This window comes from Amblyraja radiata, chromosome 5 (assembly GCF_010909765.2).
Source record: "Amblyraja radiata isolate CabotCenter1 chromosome 5, sAmbRad1.1.pri, whole genome shotgun sequence".
In the NCBI taxonomy this organism is placed as follows: Eukaryota; Metazoa; Chordata; class Chondrichthyes; order Rajiformes; family Rajidae; genus Amblyraja; species Amblyraja radiata.
This window is the reverse complement of record NC_045960.1, coordinates 75,074,561-75,097,627: the sequence shown is the minus strand read 5'-3', so window position 1 is coordinate 75,097,627 and position 23,067 is coordinate 75,074,561. Positions and strand designations below refer to the sequence as shown.

Sequence of the window (23,067 nt, the reverse complement as noted above, 5' to 3'; positions counted from 1 at the left end):
TTTTTTAACCTGTTCAGTGTCGTCCCCCAGTATACTCAGATCAGAGTATACAAGTGAAAGAAAATCTTGGCAGTGAAGAGAGTAAATAATGGTTGCTTTTGATCTTTGAATTCAAGTACATTCCTGCAATGAAGGCAGTGCATTAAAATCTTCAGTCCATAAACGACCCAAGAGAAACAGTGAGTTAAATTAAGTAGCACAATTTTATAGAGAAACGTTTAGTTATATAATAATTTGAACAAAATTCTCACGCTATTCAATTGAACATTTATCCCCATCACACCCATATTATTTGGTCTTGATCCGGGTCCAATCTCAATGGTATTTCACATCCCTGACTCCATTAGTGTGCTTTCAATTGCACAAATTATATTTTAATTTGCAATTATATAAACATTTTCAGAATTTAAAATATAAATGTAGTTAAATGCATCTAAAATTATGTAACTAATTTATAGATAGTATTTTAAAATAAAGGAATTTAACTTTCCTTTCCTCCCACCCCTTTGCCCTGAAATCTCTTTAGAAATAAATATTGTTAAATCTTGTGTTGGGTCAGACCGAGTGTAGGGTCCAAGAGATGTACTGTTGGAGAATCCCAGAAACACTGAACCTACCACCGATTCACCATGGAGTTCAGCAGCAGAGAGAATGGACAGATTGGGATGTATCTGTAAGTCCTAGACTTACTGAAATGTAAATATCTTGTCATCATCAGTTCTATTCCCTGGCCCTCCCACTTTAATCATCTGTTGGCCCACCTCCTGATCCATGAGGAGCAACTCCTCAAATTCACAAATTCACAAGTTATAGGAGTAGCATTAGGCCATTCGGCCCATCGGGTCTACTCTGTCAATCCATCATGTCTGATCTTTGCCTCCTAAAGAGTCTGTCACACTTTCACGACCTAATTCGCAACCCTTTTACTTGTGGACATTTTTCATCATGTTGAAAAAACGCCCCAACCTACTTGATGCCACGAGTATCTATGACTAGCATCATGACCTGCTACGACCTACCTACAACCTCCTACGACCTTGTGATGACCATGCTGCGAGTATGAGTAATGGGCAAACTCGGCAGAAGTCGTGAATTAGGTCGTGGAAGTGGGACAGGCACTTTAATCCATTTTCCTACCTTCTCATATCCCTTGACACCCATTCTAACTCAAGAATTTGTTATCTGTGCCCTTAAAAATATACACTGAATGGCTTCCACAGCCCTCTGTGGCAATGAGTTCCACAGATTAATTACCCTCTGACTAAAGAAGTTCCTCCTCACCTCGTTCTAAAAGAGCGCCCTTTAATTCGCAGGCTGGGACCTCTGGTCCTAGATTCTCCCACCAGTGGAAACATCCTTTCACATCCACTTTATCTATGCCTTCATTATTCTGTAAGTTTCAATGCGGTCCACCCTCAACCTTCTAACTCCAGGCGTAGTGGTCCAGCGCTGTCAAGCGGTGATCATATGCTAACCCACTCCTGGACAAGATGTTCCGGCGGTTGCTGCCAAGCAGCTGCTGTCCGTCTGTCTATCTTCTTTTATTTTATTTTTATCTTGTAGATGTATGATTTAGTCTATTTTTAGCTGTGTATATGTGGAGGATGGGGGAAACTTAAAAAAAATATTTTCCTCAATGGGGATGAGAGCCTTTTCCTGTATCTCCGTTCTGCGCTGAGGCCTAACATCGTGGAGCTGGCGGCCTCCCAACTGGAATCGACCCTTGAGGCCCGGTGGTGGAGCCTGTGGATAGCTGACTTCGGAAGCTGTGGTGGTGCTGTGGCTGCAACCCAACTTTGGAGCTTCGGAGACTTCACCCGCGAGCCTGTCGCCGGTAACCTCGGTGAGATCGCAGGTCGTTGGTGGTGAACGATTTTCGGGAGCTCCCGCAACAGCAGCTTCGCCCGCCCTGAATCGCGGAGTTTGAATCGGCCCGTTCGCGGTGCTCAAAATCGGCCACAGGATCTAACATCGCCCGGCAGGGGCTTCAACATTGAGAGCTCGATGCAACAGTTTGACTGCCTGACCGAGGGAGACGAAGTAAGGAAGAGATAAGACTTTTGCCTTCCATCACAGTGAGGAAGTGCCTGGAGATTTACTGTGATGGATGTTTGTGTTAAATTGTGTTAACTGCCTGTTTTGTCGCTTTTTGCTGTCATAGAAACATAGAAACATAGAAAATAGGTGCAGAGTTGGCCATTCGGCCCTTCGAGCCTGCACCGCCATTCAATATGATCATGGCTGATCATCCAACTCAGTATCCTGTACCTGCCTTCTCTCCATACCCCCTGATCCCTTTAGCCACAGGGGCCACATCTAACTCCCTTTTAAATATAGCCAATGAACTGGCCTCAACTACCTTCTGTGGCAGAGAATTCCAGAGATTCACACTCTCTGTGTGAAAAATGTTTTTCTCATCTCAGTCCTAAAAGGTTTCCCCTTTATCCTTAAACTGGACCCCTTGTTCTGACTCATGACTGCACGGTACGAAATTTCCAACAATAAAGGAAATTCAATTCAATTCAATTCCTGGAATCATTCGTGTAAACGTCCTCTGGACCCTCTCCAAAGCCAGCACATCCTTTCTCAGATATGGAGCCCAAATTTGCTCAAAGTATCCCAAATGGCAAAAATCCGTATGGCCTTGATTTCAACAATCCAGTGTCTAACCAAGGCAGAACGTACATAGTGAATGTAGGGCTCTAGGGAGTGTTGTAGAGCAGAGGGAACTAGGAGTGCAGGTACATGGTCCCTAGATAGTGGCATCACTGGTAGAATAGGTGTCTTCAAAATGGTTTTCAGCACGTTTAACCTTCATCCGTCAGAGTTATTGAATGTAGAAGTTGGAGGTCATGTTGCAATTATATACAGTAAGGACATTGGTGTGGACACAATTAGAGTATTGTGTTCAGTTTGTGTCACCAAGTAAAGGAAAGATGTCGTCAAGCGGGAACGGATGCAGAGAAGATTCATGAGGATGTGCCAGGACACAAGCGCGTGAGCTATAGGGAGAGGTTGAGCAGGATAGGACTTAATTCCTTGGAGTGAAGGAAGATGAGGGGTTTTCTTAGAGAGGTGCAATAGAGTCATGAGATGTATAGATTGGCTAAATGCACAAGTGTATTTTACCTAGAATTGGGGAATCGAGAACCAGAGGACATAGGTTTAAGGCGCGGAAGGAAAGATTTAATAAAACCTGAGGGGTAACTTTCTTACACAAAGGGTGGTGGGTCTATGGAACAAGCTGCTAGATGAGGCAGTTGAGGCAGGCACTATCGTAACATTTAAAAAAACATTTAGACAGGTACATGGAAAGTATAGGTTTAGAGGGATAGGGGCCAACCCGGGCATGTGAGACTAGTGTAGATGGAGCATGTTGATCAGCATGGGCAAGTTGTGCTGAAGCCGGTTTCCATGCTGTATGACTTTAATCCAGTGCTTCAGTAAATGCCTTAACCTCTGCATGACATTCTCATGCTCAGGGTCTCTCGAATCACCATCCCCTAATCATCTGTCTCAGTCTTCTGAATGTACAACACCACCTACATGATCTTTCAATCAATGTCTCCCAATCCCCTCACTCAACTCCCTGATTGGATTCCCCCAGTCCCCAAGTCATCCAGGCTCCATTAGGACCTCCACTTAAGAGGCCTTTGTATCTCCAGACCACCTCTAATTGGAATACTGCACAATGACTATTATACAATAATTAAGGAATATGTTAAAATGTTGGCAATGACTTTAGAGACAGAAGGAAGAGTGAAAGAGGAATAGATTGATAGTTAGGAAGGTCAAAATGTTACTTTGAGAATTCCCAGATTTAAAGATGAAAACAGTGGTGTACACAAATATTAGTGAGGATCGTGAAACTATCTGATTGTCATTAAATACCCACAAGATCACCAAAGCCCATCTGGAAAAGTAAAGGCAATTCTTACCCTGCTTTCTATGTAACTTCAGACGCACAACAAGGTGTTGTATTTTTAACTACCCTTTTCTCATGGTATAATTACAAATAAGTGGTAACCTTGCATAATTTGCAAAACAATAAATAAAAAGTAAAGACTGTGTGATGAATAGGTTGATGAAAAGAGGGTTAAGAGAGCTGGTGACAGGTCCCACAGACAATATGAACACAGAAAGGAGTGAGAGGAATGAAACCGAGAGGAGTGAAACCGAGAATGATGACAATTCAGGTTCGGGTTTGTCTGTGCCAAAAAAGGATTACTTTTCTGATTTCATATCACTTGGTGTTGTTTTTTCTCATGAAGGACAATCTTCATCCAGTCTGAAGACGGGTTTCAGCCCCAAAACATCCCCCATTCCTATTCTCTAGAGATGTTGCCTGCCCCGCTGAGTTATTCCAGCATTATGTGTCTATCTTTGTTTAAACTAGCATCTGCATTTCCTTCCTACAAATCTGTAGTTCCTTATTTCTCCATGAAGAACTCAGGGCTAGATAGGGATTCCCACCACCCACAGGGATCATCCACAGAGAGAGATCACCAAGACAGGCACAAAACGCTGGAGTAACTCAACGGGTTAGTCAGCATCTGCAGTTCCTCCCTACACACACGACAAACTTAATCTGGTGTTCTCTCATATGGTATCCATAATGCATACATTTCATATTACCTGAGAACTTGGAGAAACTATTGGATCAAGGTACCAGCACTTTCTCTCACCTGATATAACCAAACTTCCATTTGTGGTAAAGCTTCTGGTGGATGACATTCTAAGCTTTACGTCAGGATGTTGATCCATTACGGCGATAAAGGCTTGTCGATTTCCCGCTGGCCATTCAAGAATGCCATCATTTTCACCACTGCACAGGTGAAAAAAGAGTCCTGTGTAATTTTCATAACGAGAATGAGGAAATAATTTTAAGCCATATCCATATCCTTCTGGGCTGGTGAAGCAGGGACTGAATACGGTCTCGTTATATCTCATCTGGTGAAGCATGCTTGTGAAGTTCTTCACATGCCAGACGCCATAAGGACAGGAGGTCTCAGTAAAAGTGACATCGTCCAGGAAAATGCCACCGGAAGACTGACTGAAATTACCAATCATTCCTTGGAAAATATAACGAAACTTGGCCGTTGCATGAAAGTCACGTGGCAATGTTCCAAGAAAGGGTGCCATCCGCTATGGAAATACAAATTGACATATTTGTCACATTTCAAAAGTTAGATCTATTTATCATAACTCTGTAATAGAGCTGAAGGCACCAATTTTATGTTGTTAAAATGTCCAAGAGCTATAGTATGTTGAGAAGAAATGAAATGAAAGATAAGGCATCAATCTGTAATTGAATGGCTTCAGGATTCTTAAACAAGAAGACTGAAAATATTATTTCAACCAGCAGTAAAGCATGTGCTCAGAGTATTATTTTCATTGAAATTATTTAGTGAAAACACTTAAATATGTGTGAGAAATTTAACTTTTAATCCTTACTTTGATTGCTTCAGGTATTACATTAAAAACTTTCCTTTCTCGCCACTCAAAATAAAAGCTGTTTCTATGGAAACCCATGTGGGTTCTAGTTTTCCTGAATATTCTCTTTTCCAGTTGTATTTAAGTCCCTCCCTAATCTCCTCTCCCACAGGCACTGATCAATATTGTTGTCATTTCCTGCTCACACCCTAAACTGCAAAATTTCATCTGTTTTGCTACAATTTTCACACAGCCTATTTTTCACACAGCCTAATTCAGATTCTTCTTTTCTTTCCTCATCTTTCCATTCTCCATTTCAGGAAACAGCAAGACTGATTCAAGTCCCTGGACAGATTCTGAATGTTTGCACCTATCAACTGGCCAAAGTCATTGGCAACATTTACAATCTCACTTCTATGGTCTATGGAACGATATTTCTATGGCCTACTGTTTATGGTCCCCATTTGCTTTAAGGTAAAGTGCATCATTCCAGTTCCAAGAATAATAAAATGGCCTGTCTCAATGAGTACCACCGAATAGCACTAACATCAACATCCAATGGTCCACATTTGCACCAGTCTTCTGGAAAATCTAAATATGTCTAGTTTCCTGCAATTCACGTCTAGGAAAAATGGATCCGCAGGGAGCAACATCTCCCATGTATTACAGTCAGCCCTAGATTATCTTTTTGAAAAAGAACACCTATCTGAGGATCATATTTTTTAATACACCTTTGCCTTCATCACCATAATACCAAAAAGTTCATCCCTGAACTTCTGGGCCTAAGCCTTGAACTACTATCTGCTTCTGGACTTCTTGACACCTCACCTCAGTTGCTTAGAATTGTCATAACATTTCCTTCACCTGACCCTCAACACTGGTGCACCTCAGGGTTGATTGCTCAGTCTCTTGCATTACTCCCTATGTACCCATGATTATGTGGCCAAGTGCAATGCCAACTGGATCTTTAAGCTTCCCAATGATGCCACTGTTGTCGGCAGGATCTCATTCCTGTACAATGAAATGAAGTGCAGGAAAAACATGGAGAACTGTGGAGAGTTGACCTCTTGAATATCCAGAGATTACACAATTTAATTCCTCTCTTATAAGCCTGGATGGACAGTTATATGGTTCCATCATCTTATTCAATAAAATATTCTAGGTGCCCAGTTACCCATTATTCTGGGGTGTCCTGGGCAATACTATTCAATACCTCAACCAATGGGTAGGTGGGAACCCAGCGTGTCCCTTGTGTTCAGAGGTGGCCATATAGGGGCATACTTTATAAGGATGTAGGACTAGTCTTTCTCAGGGTCGGTATACTTGGCGGCATAACCAGGTATTGAAGTGCACAACTGCAGCAATCGAGAGGAGGAGAGTACAGGTGAATTCAGTAGGCATCAGGACTGGGAGTGTAGCGATTCATTCTGTCCGTGAGGGGAGGAGGGAAGTTTGCAGCTTGGTATGAGTCAAGCCAGTTAAGGGGAGCCAATGGTGGAAGTTGTGGGTAGATTGGGAGGAAAGCTTGTTGTTCCACGGGAAATACTTGCTACTCGTTTGAGGCCTGATATAGTGTTATGGCCTGTTAGTCAGCGGATTATGTATTTTATAGAACTGACGGTGTTATGGGAGAACTTAGTAGAGAGGCGTATGGAAGGAAAAGGCTTAGATATGTAGAGTTGGCAGTAGAAGTTGAGCAGCGAGGATGGAGAGCAAGAATACGTCCGATAGAGGTGGGTTGTAGAGGTTTCATAGGGAGGTCGCTATTTGGAGAGTTAGGAATTTGTGGACAGAGTTTGCATCAGGCTGTAAAGCAAATATAAGATGCTGGGGGGTTGAGAGGGGGGTTGTGTGTGTTCAGAGGGGAGGGGTTGAGGTTCTGGAACTCCAGAACCAACTGTTGAACCTTCCTGAGGTGTCATGGGCCGAACTCAACGAAACACCAATGAAGGGAGGTGGCCACTTGATAACCCCAATGATATACTTGCAGCGACAGGATTCGTTTTTTTTAAGAGCTAATTAATATGTAGGTAGCTGTTTTGTGGGATTGTTTGCATATTGAGTCATTTATTGTAAGTTGGTGTATTTAGTTAGATAATATTTTGATTTTGGGCTTGGTTTTATTTGTTGAGCGCTTAACCTGGAGTTATAGCATGTACTTTGTGTTTTAATTTCTAAATGTAATCTATCAGACATAGAAACATAGAAAATAGGGGCAGGAGGAGGCCATTCGGCCCTTCGAGCCAGCACCGCCATCATTGTGATCATGGCTGATCGTCCCCAATCAATAACCCATGGCCTGCCTTCTCCAATACTCTGTTGATTTCACTAGCCCTCCAGAACTCTATCTAACATCACTAAATCCATCCAGGATTGGCCTCCACTGCCCTCTGTGGCAGGGAATTGCACAAATTCACAACTCTCTAGGTGAAAGGTTTTTGTCACCTCAGTCTTAAAGGCCTCCCCTTTATTCTAAGACTGTGGCCCCTGGTTCTGGACTCACCAACATTGGGAACAATTTTCCTGCATCTAACTTGTCCAGTCCTTTTATAATTTTATATGTTTCTATAAGATCTCCCCTCATCCTTCTAAACTCCAGTGAATACAAGCCTAGTCTTTTCAATCTTTCCTCATATGACAGTCCCGCCATCCCAGGGATCAATCTCGTGAACCTACGCTGCACTGCCTCAATCACAAGGATGTCCTTCCTCAAATTAGGAGACCAAAACTGTACACAATACTCCAGATGTGGTCTCACCAGAGCCCTATACAACTGCAGAAGAACCTCTTTACTCCTATACTGAAATCCTCTTGTTATGAAGGCCAACATTCCATTAGCTTTCTTCACTGCCTGCTGTACCTGCACGCCAACTTTCAGTGACGGTGTACAAGGACACCCAGGTCTCGCTGCACCTCCCCCTTACCTAACCTAACCCCATGAGATAATAATCTGCCCCCTTGTTTTGCGCCAAAGTGGATAACCTCACATTTATCTATATTATACTGCATCTGCCACGCATCTGCCCACTCACTCAACCTGTCCAGGTCACCCTGCAACCTCCTAACATCCTCTTCACAGTTCACACTGCCCTCCAGCTTTGTGTCATCCGCAAACTTGCTAGTGTTGCTCCTAATTCCCTCTTCCAAATTCATTAATATATATGTAAACAGTTGCGGCCCCAACACCGAGCCTTGCGGCACTCCACTCGCCACTGCCTGCCATTCTGAAAAGGACCCGTTCACTCCTACTCTTTGCTTCCTGTCTGCCAACCAATTTTCTATCCACGTCAACACACTACCCCCAATACCATGTACTCTAATTTTAGTCACCAGTCTCACCGTGCGGGACCTTATCAAAGGCTTTCTGAAAGTCTAGATACACTACATCCACTGGCTCCCCTTCATCCATTTTACTTGTCACATCCTCAAAAAATTCCAGAAGATTAGTCAAGCATGATTTTCCTTTCATAAATCCATGTGACTTGGACTAATCATTTTACTGCTATCCAAATGCCCCATTATTACCTCTTTAATAATGGACTCCAGCATCTTTCCCACCACCGAAGTCAGGCTAACTGGTCTGTAATTCCCTGTTTTTCTCTCTCGCTTTCTTGAAAGTGGGATAACATTAGCTATCCTCAAATCCACAGGAACTGACCCTGAATCTATTGAACATTGGAAAATGATCACCAATGCGTCCACTATTTCTAGAGCCACCTCCCTGAGGACCCTGGGATGCAGTCCATCAGGCCCCGGGGATTTATCATCCTTTAGTCCCATTAGCCTACCCAATAGTATCTCACCTAATGACAATTTCTTTCAGTTCCTCGATCGCCTTAGATCATCTGTCCTCCAGTACTTCTGGGAGATTGTTTGTGTCTTCCTTAGTGAAGACAGATCTGGGCAGGGTAGACTAGAGGAAGAGTTTATAGAATGTATTAGAGACGGGTTCCTAGAACAGTATGTCACGGAACCAACAAGGGGGGAGGCAATCTTAGATCTGGTCCTGTGTAATGAAGCAGGATTAATTAAAAATGTCATAGTTAGGGACTCGTTGGGAACAAGTGACCACAATATGGTCGAATTCCATATTCAAATAGAAGGGGAGCAGGTTGAAACTCAGGCTAGGGTGCTTAGTCTAAATAAGGGGGATTATGAAGGTATGAGGACTGAGCTGATCAAAGTTGACTGGGATAGCAGACTCAAGAATAAGACGGTACATGAGCAGTGGTGTACGTTTAAAGGTCTACTGTATAACCTTCAAGATAAATTTATTCCTATGAAGAAAAAAAGGGGTAAGGGTAAGAACAGTCAGCCATGGCTCAGTAAAGCTATAAAGGATAGTATTCGGCTGAAGGCAAGGGCATATAAGGTAGCCAGAGGTAGTGGGAGGGTAGAGGATTGGGAAGCATTTAAAGGTCAGCAAAAAGTAACTAAGAGATTAATTAAGACGGGAAAATAGGCTATGAAAGGAATTTAGCGAACAACATAAAAACTAATAGTAAGAGTTTTATAGCTATATAAGAAGAAAAAGGGTGGCTAAGGTGAACGTTGGTCCATTGGAGGGTGAGATGGAGAGTGTTGGTGGGGAACATGGAAATGGCAAAGGCATTAAACGAGTATTTTGTATCAGTCTTCACCATAGAAGACACAAAAATATTCCAACGCTGGATAAACAGGAGGCGGTAGGAATGGAGGAGCTAACTACTATTAAGATCACCAAGGAGGTGGTATTAGGGAAATTAATGGGACTGAAGGAGGATAAATCCCCTGGGCCTGATGGATTACATCCAAGGGTCTTGAGGGAGATAGCAGTGGGGATTGTGGATGCATTGGTGATAATTTTCCAAAAACTCCCTGGAGGCAGAGGAACGGTCCCAGTGGATTGGAAAATGGCCAATGTAACACCTATATTTAAAAAAGGAAGTAACAGAAGGCGGGTAACTATAGACCGGTTAGTCTAACATCGGTGGTGGGTAAAATGTTGGAGACAATTATTAAAGAATCACTAACGGGCCACTTGGATAAACATGACTTCATCAGACAGAACCAGCATGTTTTGTGAAGGGGAAATCGTGTTTAACGAATCTGCTCGAATTCTTTGAGGAAGTAACAAGCCGGGTGGATAAAGGGGAACCGGTGGATGTGGTATACTTGGACTTCCAAAAGGCTTTTGACAAGGTGCCACATAAGAGACTATTGCTAAAAATAAAAAATGTGGGATTGGGGGTAATATATTAGCATGGGTAGCGGATTGGCTAACGAATAGGAAGCAGAGAGTGGGGATATAATGGTTCATACTCGGGATGGCACCGGTACTAGCGGGGTTCCGCAAGGGTCGGTGCTGGGACCCCAGTTGTTCACAATTTATATAAATGATTGGAGGAGGGAACCAAGTGTAATATATCAAAATTTGCGGACGATACAAAATGGGAGGGAAAGTAGGGGATGAGGAGGATAGGAAGAGTCTGCAAAAGGATATATATAAGCTAGGTGAGTGGGCAACAACTTGGCAGATGAAATTTAATACTAATAAATGTGAAGTCATTCACTTTGGGGAAAAAAATGATAGGGCAAGTTATTTTCTAAATGAGGCGGAGCTGCGTTGTAATGCAACGCAAGGGAATCTAGGGGTATTAGTACATGAATCACTAAAAGTCAGTATGCAGGTGCAGCAAGCAATCAGGAAGGCCAATGGAGTTTTGGCCTTTATTGCTAGGGGGATTGAGTATAAAACACGGAGGTCTTGCTGCAGCTGTACACCGGTATTATGAGACCACATTTGGAATACTGTGTACAGTTCTGGGGTCCATACTTAAGAAAGGATCTGTACTAGCCCTGGAGGCAGTGCAGCGAAGGTTACAAGATTACTTCCTGCAATGAGGGGATTGACATATGAGGAAAGGTTAGTAAGCTGGGACTCTACTCTTTGGAGTTTAGAAGAATGAGAGGCGATCTCATTGAAACGTATAGATGTGAGGGGCCTTGATCGGGTGGATGCACCGAGGAGTTCCCAATGATCGGGGAGGCTAGAACTAGGGGACATAGTTGCAGAGTGAGGGGGGGCTCTTTTAAAACTGAGATGAGGAAGAACTTCTCACCCAGAGGGTGGTAGTTTGTGGAATTCACTGCCCCAGGGAGCAGTGGAAGCAGAAACGTAAATATATTAAGTCAAAAATAGATGGTTTTTTAGCTGCCAAGGGGATAAGGGGCTACGGGGAGAGGGCAGGATATGGACCTAGGTATGGTTAGTATAGTAGACCTGAGTGATCTCCTGGACAAGTGTCGATCGCCTGCGATTGGGGTCGGAGAGGAATTTCCCGGATTTTTTTCCCGAATTGGACCTGGGTTTTTTCATCCGGTTTTTTGCCTCCCCCAGGAGATCACGCGGTTCTTGGGGTGGAGAGGGGTGATAGCGGTATAGAGGGGAGGGTAGTGGTCTTGTTGTTCTGTGTCTTGTGTCTACTGTTTGTGGGTAAGTGTGTCTGTTTAGTGTTCAGCCATGAGTGAATGGCGGTGCGGGCTCGACGGACCTGGTGGTCTACTCTCGCACCTACTTTCTATGATTCTATGATTCTATGAAGTACCTGTTCAACTCTTCTGCCATTTCCTTGTGCCCCATAATAATTTCACCCGTGTCTGCCTTCAAAGGACCCACATTTGACTTTGCTCTTATTTTTCCCTTAACATATCTAAAGAAGCTTTTACTGTCCTTCTTTATATTCCTGGCCAGCTTCCCTTCGTACTTCATCTTTTCAGCCCCTATTGCCTATTTCGTTTCCTTCTGTTGTCCTATGAAAGTTTCCTAATCCACTGGCTTCCGGCTACTCTTTGCTGTGTTATACATCTTTCTTTTAGTTTTATTCTATCCCTAACTTCTCTTGTCAGCCATGGTTGCCTTCTACTTCCCTTAGAATTTCTTCTTATTGGAATGAAATGATCCTGTGTCTTCCGGGTTATGCCCAGAAAAACCTGCCATTGCTGTTCCACTGTCATTCCTGTTAGTATCCCTTTCCAGTCTACCTTGGCCAGCTCCTCTCTCATGCCTTCATAGTCCACTTTGCATTCCGATTTAACCTTCTCCTTCTCAAATTTCAGATTATAACTAATCATATTATGATCACTACCTCCAAGGGGTTCCTTACCTTGAGTTCTATATCAAATTTGGTTCATTGGACAATACTAATCCAGAATGCCTTTTCTCTGGTTGCTCCATTACAAGCTGCTCTAAGAATCCATCTCGGAGGCACTCGACAAACTCTCTTCTTGGGGTCCTAACCAACCTGATTTCCCAGTTCTACCTGCATATTGAAACTCCCCATCACCACAGTGGCATTACCTTTGTTACATGCCATGTTTTACCTCGCTGCTGCAACTTACACCCTACACTCGGGCTACTATTTGGGGGTCTGTAGATAACACCAATTAGTGTCTTCTTGCCTTTGCAATTCCTCACTCAATCCAAGGACTCTACCTCATCAGTCCTTATGTCTTCCCTCGCAAGGGACTGAATTCCATCCCTCACCAGAAGAGCTAATCCCCTCCCTCTGCCCCCTGCCTGTCCTTCTATAGGAGTATAACATTGAATTAAGTTCCAGACCCAGATCCTCCTGCAGCCACGTCTCGGTAATCCCCACAATGTCATATCTACCAACCTCTATCGAGCCTCAAGCTCATCTACTTTACTTCTTATACTTCGCATATTAAATACAGTACTTTTATTCCTTACGCACTCACCATTCACATCGATCCCCTACTGCACTTGGGCATATTCTCCTATCCCTTTGTGAGTCTTTCTTTCCCGTTACTTCTGGGTCATTAACTATCCCTTTACTCCCTTTCCTTTAACTCCGTCCTGACTATCCCATTTGACACCTCCCCTTATTTAGTTTAAAACCACCTGTGTCGCAGTAGCAAACATGCCTGCGAGAATGCCGGTCCCCCACCTGTAAATGCTGCATTTACTGAAAGAGCTCTCCAACATTCATTCATTATGTCACCCTTTACCCTATCCAGAGCTTCACTTTTGTTGGGGCATAATGTTGTAGCATATATTGTCTTATCTACATTGAAAGTACATACCTTGAAATGTTTTCATTTTAACTAATTTTCTAACAGCTCCAGTTCCATCATCTATTTTCATCCATACAGTGAGTTTATCCATGGACTGCCTGTCATTTTATAGAAAAACTGAAGACACTGCTCAGTCCTTTTAGGGTATAGGATCCTGGACTCCAGAATAGCAGTTTGACCATTTTACCATTCTGAGTATCAAAGTACATGAAGTATCCAGCATCTAAAATGTGAATAATATGTTAGCGACTGATGAAAGTGAAAGCATTTTTTAATATAGTTTAACAAATGTATGATTTACTGTGTTACAGCAATATGACAAATTCATATACAAAAATGCCAATGGCAAGAGAAAGGGCAATTCATGTTACACATGTCTATACTAAATGGATAAAGCATGCTTTAAATCAAGTCCTTAATCTAAAATTAAATAAATAACTGCTGCAATTTAATTGAAGACTATGCTGACCATTTATTTCCCACTGGATAGAACATAACAGGAGCTCTGCATAATTTAATAATATTTAAATAGCTGAGAATAATATAGAGTAGATATCTGCCAGAAAATGCTTGACTAACTTAATGTTGTTATACCGGTTATACTTAAAAAAAAACTTTATTCTGATTTAAAAATAAAATAAAACAAAGGTAATAGCACGGTAGCACTGCGATAGAGTTGCTGCCTTACAGCGCTTGCAAACACTAGGGATGATCCTACAGAGTTTGTACCTTCTCCCCTTCACCTGTGTGAGTTTTCAACAAAATCTTCGGTTTCATAGAGTCATAGAGTGAAACAGTGTGGAAACAGGCCCTTCGGCCCAACTCACTCCCACCGGCCAACAATGCATCTACCCAATCTATTCCTCCCACATTCCAAAGATGTACAGGTTTGTAAACTAATCGGCTTGGTATAAATATAAATTGTGTAATTATCCCTAGTCTGTAACATTAGTGTGCGGGAATTGCTGGTTGGAACGGACTTGGTGGGCGAAGGGCCTTTTCTGTGCTGAATCTCCAAACTAAATAATTTGCTGGGTTTCCTTACTGGAAGATAGGCAAAGGGGTTTTGGTGACCATTCTCATGTATCCCAATTGTCTCCCTGTTAATCCAATGGGGCCCTTTGCTATATGTTGAGTTGTACATAGAACAATTCCCCATTTGGGTTTTTCAGCCATTGTGTCCATGGATGGCCTCGGCTGCTGGTAATCCAAACAGCATCGACCTCAGTCAGTTCATCAGGCCTTCACTGGGTGTCTTGAGCTTGAACATGGGCTGTCCTAAGCTCAAACCCATTTTTTTCTGGACTTCCTGACCTCATACTCAGCCTTAACCTCACGCCCAGCATTCAGTCACACAAATAGTTCGGAGCCACAATCAGCTAACTTGGCCGAAGATCCAAGCTTAGTCAGGGTTACAGAGAGTTATTGACGGAGTAAGAAACCGGTCGATGAGGATATATGGACTCCTGCCTAATTAGTACACAACTGTGCAACACCTTTTATTACAAAGTCCAAAATATTCTCTTGAATCGAAAAGCAACCCATGGTTAAGTGATCCCAAGTCAGCAGATGACAGGACCAAGGATAAAGAGGAGAGGGGTAGGTGAGGAAGAGTAGCTCTTGGCCCTCAAGAATATTTGGGAGTAGGGCCAGATCAAAAATAATTGTAAAGAGTCTTTTCCCGGCATGGGGTTCAAAGGTCATGTAGAATGAATTGAATAAAATGCTGATGTTTATACAATGTTCAAGGGTTCTTCAAACATTTCAGATTAGCATCGTTAAACAAAGTTTTTAATAAGTAAGCCAAGTTCTTTAATTTCAACGCTCATGGACATACTTAGATACTAAGTTCAAAACATGATAACATCTCAGACCTGTTAAGTTTTATTGTACCGCAAAATAATTCTTCAGTCCTTTTATTATTATCTTTTATTTGGAATTGAACAAAATATTTATTCATCAGTACATAGATTTCTCTATCTGCTATTTATATTTCAAGATTGAATATCATTTGATATCAGGCTCGAAAAAAATATGTTATTCTATTGTTTTTTCTGGTGACTGAATCATATTATAGTTTCAAGATTCAAACCTATCTTTATGATTGCTGGTATGTGTCCAATATCAAGTAATTTAATTGTAACTATCAACAGCAGTTCTCAAAGTAAATCATATGCCAGTTGGAAGAGTGGGCTGAGAGATGGCAGATGGAGTTTAATGCTGATAAGTGTGAGGTGCTACATCTTGGCAGGACAAATCAAAATAGGACGTACATGGTAAATGGTAGGGAATTGAAGAATGTAGGTGAACAGAGGGATCTGGGAATAACTGTGCACAGTTCCCTGAAAGTGGAATCTCATGTAGATAGGGTGGTAAAGAAAGCTTTTGGTGTGCTGGCCTTTATAAATCAGAGCATTGAGTATAGAAGTTGGGATGTAATGTTAAAATGTACAAGGCATTGGTGAGGCCAATTCTGGAGTATGGTGTACAATTTTGGTCGCCTAATTATAGGAAGGATGTCAACAAAATAGAGAGAGTACAGAGGAGATTTACAAGAATGTTGCCTGGGTTTCAGCAACTAAGTTACAGAGAAAGGTTGAACAAGTTAGGGCTTTATTCTTTGGAGCGCAGAAGGTTAAGGGGGGACTTGATAGAGGTTTTTAAAATGATGAGAGGGATAGACAGAGTTGACGTGGAAAAGCTTTTCCCATGAGAGTAGGGAAGATTCAAACAAGGGGACATGACTTGAGAATTAAGGGACTGAAGTTTAGGGGTAACATGAGGGGGAACTTCTTTACTCAGAGAGTGGTAGCTGTGTGGAATGAGCTTCCAGTGAAGGTGGTGGAGGCAGGTTCGTTTTTATCATTTAAAATAAATTGGATAGTTATATGGATGGGAAAGGAATGGAGGGTTATGGTCTGAGCGCAGGTATATGGGACTAGGGGAGATTATGTGTTCGGCACGGACTAGAGGGGTCGAGATGGCCTGTTTCCGTGCTGTAATTGTTATATGGTTATATGGTTATTGCTCTGACGCAAAGGTAATTAAAGAATTTGGTAAGGTGGGTAGAGAGATGTCAACCAGATTCTTCAGACTGAAGTCTGACGAAGGGTCTCGACCCGAAATGTCACCCATTCCTTCTCTCCAGAGATGCTGCCTGTCCCGCTGAGTTACTCCAGCATTTTGTGTCTCTCTCAAGGAACTGAATGGGGATTAGGAGAATAACAGGCACTAGTGGTACATTGAGGCATTGGTGGGGTGTGTACTCACCTCTACATTTCCCAGTTACAGTATGATCCTCATTTCCAGGCCTGCTCTGCACATGTTTCCAATCAGCATCTTCATGTTCCCCCTGTATCATGCCACAGATATTAATGAACTCAAATGCGCACTGATCCAACAGTGTGAGAGTGGAAGCTGAGGAAAGGGTTTGTATAACATTATTTTAAATAATCAATACTGAACTCACTGAAGAGTACTCATTCATCAAATGGAAAAGATTAAAAACTGAACTTACTGCAATTATACATCCGATTTAACCTCAGCAATCAATAGCACTGAAGTCCAAACGTTGTCCAATGATATCATCAAAAGCTGGTATCTTTGTAGTGATGGTTGGCAAACTATCATTTTATTGAAGGAGAATGGCGCATAATGCATCACAGATTCATAGTCATAAGGAGTATTCGGTCAGTAATTAGGTCATCATTATAAACAACAAAATTGTGCTCCATACCTAAATAAAAGTATAACAGTTGATATGCAGCTGTAGTGGACAATTTATGTACATAATTAGATTCAATGTCAAAATTTACTTTGTTAGATTATAACTTTTTTCAAACTATTGCTCAGGCAGCTGTAATCAAGCAATCGCGTTCTTCCCTGCAACCAATAGGCATTAAAAGATCAATTTAAGAGGAATTATAATGTTGTAGTCCTATAATAAAACAACAAAGGCCATTTGACCAATTTGTTCCCAGGGTAACTGTTTCCAATTGTAACTGTTCCCAATTGTTCCATTCTTTGGAGTGCAGAAGGTTAAGGGGGGACTTGATAGAGGTCTTTAAAATGATGAGAGGGATAGACAGAGTTGATGTGGACAAGCTTTTCCCTTTGAGAATAGGGAAGATTCAAACAAGAGGACATGACTTCAGAATTAAGGGACAGAAGTTTAGGGTAACATGAGGGGAACTTCTTTACTCAGAGAGTGGTAGCGGTTGTGGAATGAGCTTCCAGTGGAAGTGGTGGAGGCAGGTTCGATGGTATCATTAAAAAATAAATTGGATAGGCAAGTTCAAGTTCAAGTGAGTTTATTGTCATGTGTCCCTGTATAGGACAATGAAATTCTTGCTTTGCTTAAGCACACAGAAAATAGTAGGCATTTACTACAAAACAGATAAATGTGTCCATATACCATGATATAAATATATACACACATGAATAAATAAACTGATAGTGCAAATAACAGAAAGTGGTTGGTAATAATCAGAGTTTTGTCCGAGCCAGGTTTAATAGCCTGATGGCTGAGGGGAAGTAACTATTCCTGAACCTGGTTGTTGCAGTCTTCAGGCTCCTGTACCTTCTACCTGAAGGTAGCAGGGAGATGAGTGTGTGGCCAGGATGGTGTGGGGTCTTTGATGATACTGCCAGCCTTTTGAGGCAGCGACTGCGATAAATCCCCTCGATGGAAGGAAGGTCAGAGCCGATGATGGACTGGGCAGTGTTACTACTTTTTGTAGTCTTTTCCTCTCCAGGGCGCTCAAATTGCCGAACCAAGCCACGATGCAACCGGTCAGCATGCTCTCGACTGTGCACCTGTAGAAGTTAGAGAGAGTCTTCCTTGACAATCCGACTCTCCGTAATCTTCTCAGGAAGTAGAGGCGCTGATGTGCTTTTTTGATGATTGCATTAGTGTTCTCGGACCAGGAAAGATCTTCAGAGATGTGCACGCCCAGGAATTTGAAGGCTCTTGACCCTTTCAACCATCGACCCGTTGATATAAATGGGGCTGTGGGTCCCCCTCCTACTCCTTCCAAAGTCCACAATCAGTTCCTTGGTTTGCTGGTGTTGAGGGCCAGGTTATTGCGCTGGCACCATATGGACAGTTGCTCGATCTCTCTTCTGTACTCTGACTCTCCTGGCATATGGATGAGAAGGGCATGATGGCATATTGAGAAGGGAATGGAGGTTATGGTATGAGTGCAGGCAGGTGGGACTAAGGGAAAATAATTGTTCGGCACGGACTTGTAGGGCCGAGATGGCCTGTTTCCGTGCTGTAATTGTTAGTGATACAGCTGCGGCTCGCCTGCAGTCTGTCTGTTACTTCTTTATTGTTGTTTTTTTTTTGTCTAGTTTAGTACATTTTTTGGTGTATAGGTGGTGTTATGTGTGTGGGGGGAGGGTGAAGCAGAGCTTTCTGTCTCTCACCTCGGGGGGAATGCGACTCTTTTGTCGTATCCCCCTTCTCTTCCCCCGTCTGCGATGAGGCCTAATGGGAGCTGGCGGCTCCAACCTGCGACCGACCTCGAGGGTCCGGAGGTAGAGACAGACAGGACTCACCAACGCGAGGCTGGCCGTCTTCGAGCTGTGGACGACGTCCGGGTAGCGGCACAGACTCGGCGACTCCGGTGAGGTGCGAACGGTGCGGGATGAGACACTCCCTTGCGGCCGGCACGGCTACTGGCTGGATAAGGCGCTCCCGTGTGAGCAGCCTGGTGCGGGGCTGAGACGCTGCCGTGCGGGCGGACCGGCTCCCGGCGTGGAAGGTGCTTCCATCGGGGTGCAGCCCGGTGCGGGGCTGAGACGCTGCCTTGTGGGGGCCCGGTGCGGAGCGGAGACGGGTGCTACGGCGGCTGAGGCGGCTGGCGACCTGGATCCGGGGCTCGGCCGCGGGCCAATGGAGGACAATGTCAGGAGCTCGCAGGTCACAGGCTGGTGCCTGTTTCCGGAGCACCCGTTGCAACAGCTGCGGGCAGCTTTGACCACCCCCCGGGCCGCGGAGCTTGAACACGCGGAATGACTTACCACGCCCGGTGGGGTATCGCCTCGGCGCAGAGGGAGAAGAGGAGGGAAGAGACAGTAACTCTAAGACTTTTGCCTCCATCACAGTGAGGAGGTGTTTTGGTGAACTCACTGTGGTGGATGTTAATTTGTGTTTATGTGTTTGTTATTATTACATGTATGGCTGCAGGCAACAGCATTTCGTTCAGACCGAAAGGTCTGAATGACAAATAAAGGATTCAATATGGTTATATGGTAGCAATCCTATTAGTCTCATCCCTCTCTCTTTATTACCTGGCACATGTGCAATTATTCTCACTTATACATAATCCTCAACAGCCCTGTAATACTTTTTTTTATTACTATTACCCTGCACTAAGAGGTCATTAGCATGAGTTAATCAACTTACTTGTAGTATGTTGAAATATGATTTTGGATGGAATAAGAGGAAACCCACAAGCTCATGGAAAAGATGTCCAAAGGTTGAATTCAACCCCGAATCCCTTGTGCTCTGAGTCATTGTACCCTCCAAAATACACAATTTGTCTGCAGAATTGTTAAATTGAAATCTTACCTTGAATAATTTCATTCCACCAAATATTAACATAATCATCACGGTCTGTTCTTGACTGCTCATGGTAGAATCCTAGTGCATGCAGAAGTTCATGCTCAACAATGGCTTTTGTGTCACACCGTTCACCAATGGACACTTCTTGACCACTGTGTTGGTCACCAACAGAAGACCAGCACTGTTCAATGAAGGCCATTTTCAGTAAATTACGTATAAAGAGAAAAACATTAAATCAGAATCAAGTGGGTACTTTTGATTAGATCAGTGCAGAACATTTTCAACTATGCTGCCACTTTAAATAGGATCACATCTACTTTAGTTGTTTAGCCAATCAGAAACATGGTACAATTTCATATACATGTAATGATAAAAATATGCAGCAGAATTTCCAGGAATTGCTACCAGGTACCATCAGAACTACCACAATCAGTCATGGTCAACATACATTTAATTTGGTGTCAATGGTTTCACTAGGATCTGTAAGAGAAGAGCCTGCAACTATCCTAAGGTGGTTCTTGGTGTGCTGCAACTGTGCAATCTTTATACCATGCTAGACTAAGTACAGACCCAACGGGTCTGCTCCCCAACGCAATATTGCATCACTTACTCGTTCCCCCGTTGAAACCGTTTCCCCCACACAATATTCCACACACTCACGCATAGCCCCCAACTGAGCAGGCGCGACATTCTAGATCCACCAGCACTCACAACCCCTCCCCTCTTCAACTTCCCTCCCATTTACACTCTCATCCTCCCCTCCCCAATCGTCACCCCACCGCCCCTACCCTCAGTCACGCCCGCCACCTTCCATAAATCCTCCTCCCCTCCCTAGCCCACCTAGTTCTCTAATCCAAGCCTCCATACCCCCCTATCTCCCCACCACTATCCTCCTGACCTCCCCATGGCCCTCCTCTCCCTCTATTCCCAACTCCATACCTCCCTCACTCCTCTCGACTCTCTTCTCCCTCTTATTCCTCATCCTCCCCCCTGCTCCCTCCTCACTCCCCCCGTTCCCCTCCCTACCCCCTCTCTCCCTCAATCCCCCCCCACTATCCATCTTCACCTCCCCCACTGCCCTCCTCTCCCTCTTTCCCACCTGTAACTAACCCACCCCCTTCTCCTCTATTCCCACCCCCACTCTCCCCTCCTCTCCCTCTATTCCTCCTCCTTCCCCACCAGACATGACACAGGAAAAAAATACTTTAAAAAAGGAAAAGAGAGATAGATTTCTCTGCGGATTTTGAAATTCGCACAAGGCCCATCGCCGCCGCGATGCAAAACCGCTGAAAAAGATCATCGCCGGAGGCCTCACAACTGCAGGAGCCGATGCCTCTTGGATCGCCACAATAGAAATCTGGGTTGGATGGGGCGGCCGAACGGAAGGGCGCCCGAAGCTGGGCGACCATGGACGGCTACGCGGTGGGTTCGGCCGCGCGAGCCACTCAGCACCACGGAGGCGCATGCAGATGATCTCCAACCGGCGGAGAGATTAGTAATGCTCACTATGCTCCTTCAGCTTTATATTCTCCTCATCGGGCGAGCGGTTGCTGTCCGTGACTGGACAGCGGACCTGGCCAATCAGTGCGGCGATGGTACAGGAAGGACGTCGCCATCCAGTGACTGACAGGAGAGAAGACCATCTGCATGTTGCTGACTGATAGGAGAAGAGACCAATCTGCGCATGCGTGGTTTTAAAGATTTTAAACCTTAATAACTTTAAAAATATACCATCGATCGGAACAAAACTTTTTGCACTTGAGCACGAGAATGCGAGTAAGGTGGCAAAAAACATAGCGCAATCATGTACTGTTTTTGTGCAAATAGAAAAACCACGCAAAACGGAAGAGAAGAGCACAAGATCAGAGTTTTAGTTGTGTACAGATACTGTAATAAAAACATTTGGCCTATATTGTGGTTATTTGTTTTATTGTATATAACAAAATTGCTTCATAAAGTACTTTGGTTAAACTAAATAAAACTGATCACAATTGTACGCCACATTCACTTGAGGTGAATAAAGCAGCTCATGATTTTGTCAAAATTCTGTTCATCTATAAGTGGCATTGTGCATTGTTGGATACGGATGAAAATAATATCGAAAGGCAGTGAGTATCCAGTTTGGAGCACCACCTGGGGTATGCTTGTGTCTCAATAAATATAGACCATATCCTTTCTGATGGGCCATATTTTGTTCATATTATGTGGTATAAAGAAATACACAGATACAGCACACTGAGGGGATTGTTAAAGCACCTGCCTAATCTGTTTTTCCATCCATTTTAAGTTATTCCATCGAAATTGAGTACTCATGGATACATATACAGTACTATACTCTCATATTAGCTATATAGACTAATTCCAATAATTTTCTTGGACACATTTCAGCTCAACTTGTTATGCAACCAAGATGCCCCATCCTAGCAAAACCATTATTGGTTGGCCATTATTCCTTAAAACTTTCCTATCCAAATTGTACATATTTTTTTAACACCCAAGGAATCAATGTTAAAAACGTTAACGTTGGAAGATCAGCTTTTGAAATTTGAGATTAAGTTGAAATTAGGATTAGCATCACCGTATTATGTTTTTTTTTAAATTATTTATTTTCTGTTTACCTATCGATCTCTTATTTTTCTACTTTTTGACACAATTGATCTCTCTCATTTTCCTTTACCTTGCCAGTGTAAGTAACCATTTACCTTTTAATTTTCATCAGACGTTTGGGCCCCAGTGCCACTTCTCCTCCTGAACCAAACTACACTGACTTGTAGCTTAGACAAGCCTTTAAAATAATTGCTGGTTCTTTTGAACAGTATTAGCAACAATTCTTAATGGTACACACACAGCAAGGCACTTCAAAGAATGAAGAGGGTTAAGGGGGAAAAAATAAAATAATTCATTCAACCATTATTAAATCATTTTGAAAAAGTTATAGAAGGCAAACAAAGAGTTAGGTTTTAAATAGCCAAAGAATTCTGGTGAGCAGTTTA

The 23,067-nt window shown here is 43.1% G+C and overlaps 1 protein-coding gene across 1 annotated transcript in view; it reads right to left on the bottom strand.

Annotated features, from left to right (window-relative positions):
• Window positions 1-23,067, bottom strand: part of mep1a (meprin A subunit alpha) — a 47,559-nt gene that overhangs the window by 3,629 nt on the left and 20,863 nt on the right. Inside the window, 11 exon segments of the mRNA XM_033022070.1 lie at window positions 4,686-5,113; window positions 5,115-5,145; window positions 13,516-13,596; window positions 13,599-13,688; window positions 13,691-13,729; window positions 16,777-16,923; window positions 17,024-17,050; window positions 17,053-17,139; window positions 17,142-17,195; window positions 17,198-17,242; window positions 20,081-20,255. Coding sequence (XP_032877961.1) covers window positions 4,686-5,113; window positions 5,115-5,145; window positions 13,516-13,596; window positions 13,599-13,688; window positions 13,691-13,729; window positions 16,777-16,923; window positions 17,024-17,050; window positions 17,053-17,139; window positions 17,142-17,195; window positions 17,198-17,242; window positions 20,081-20,255 — 1,204 coding nt within the window.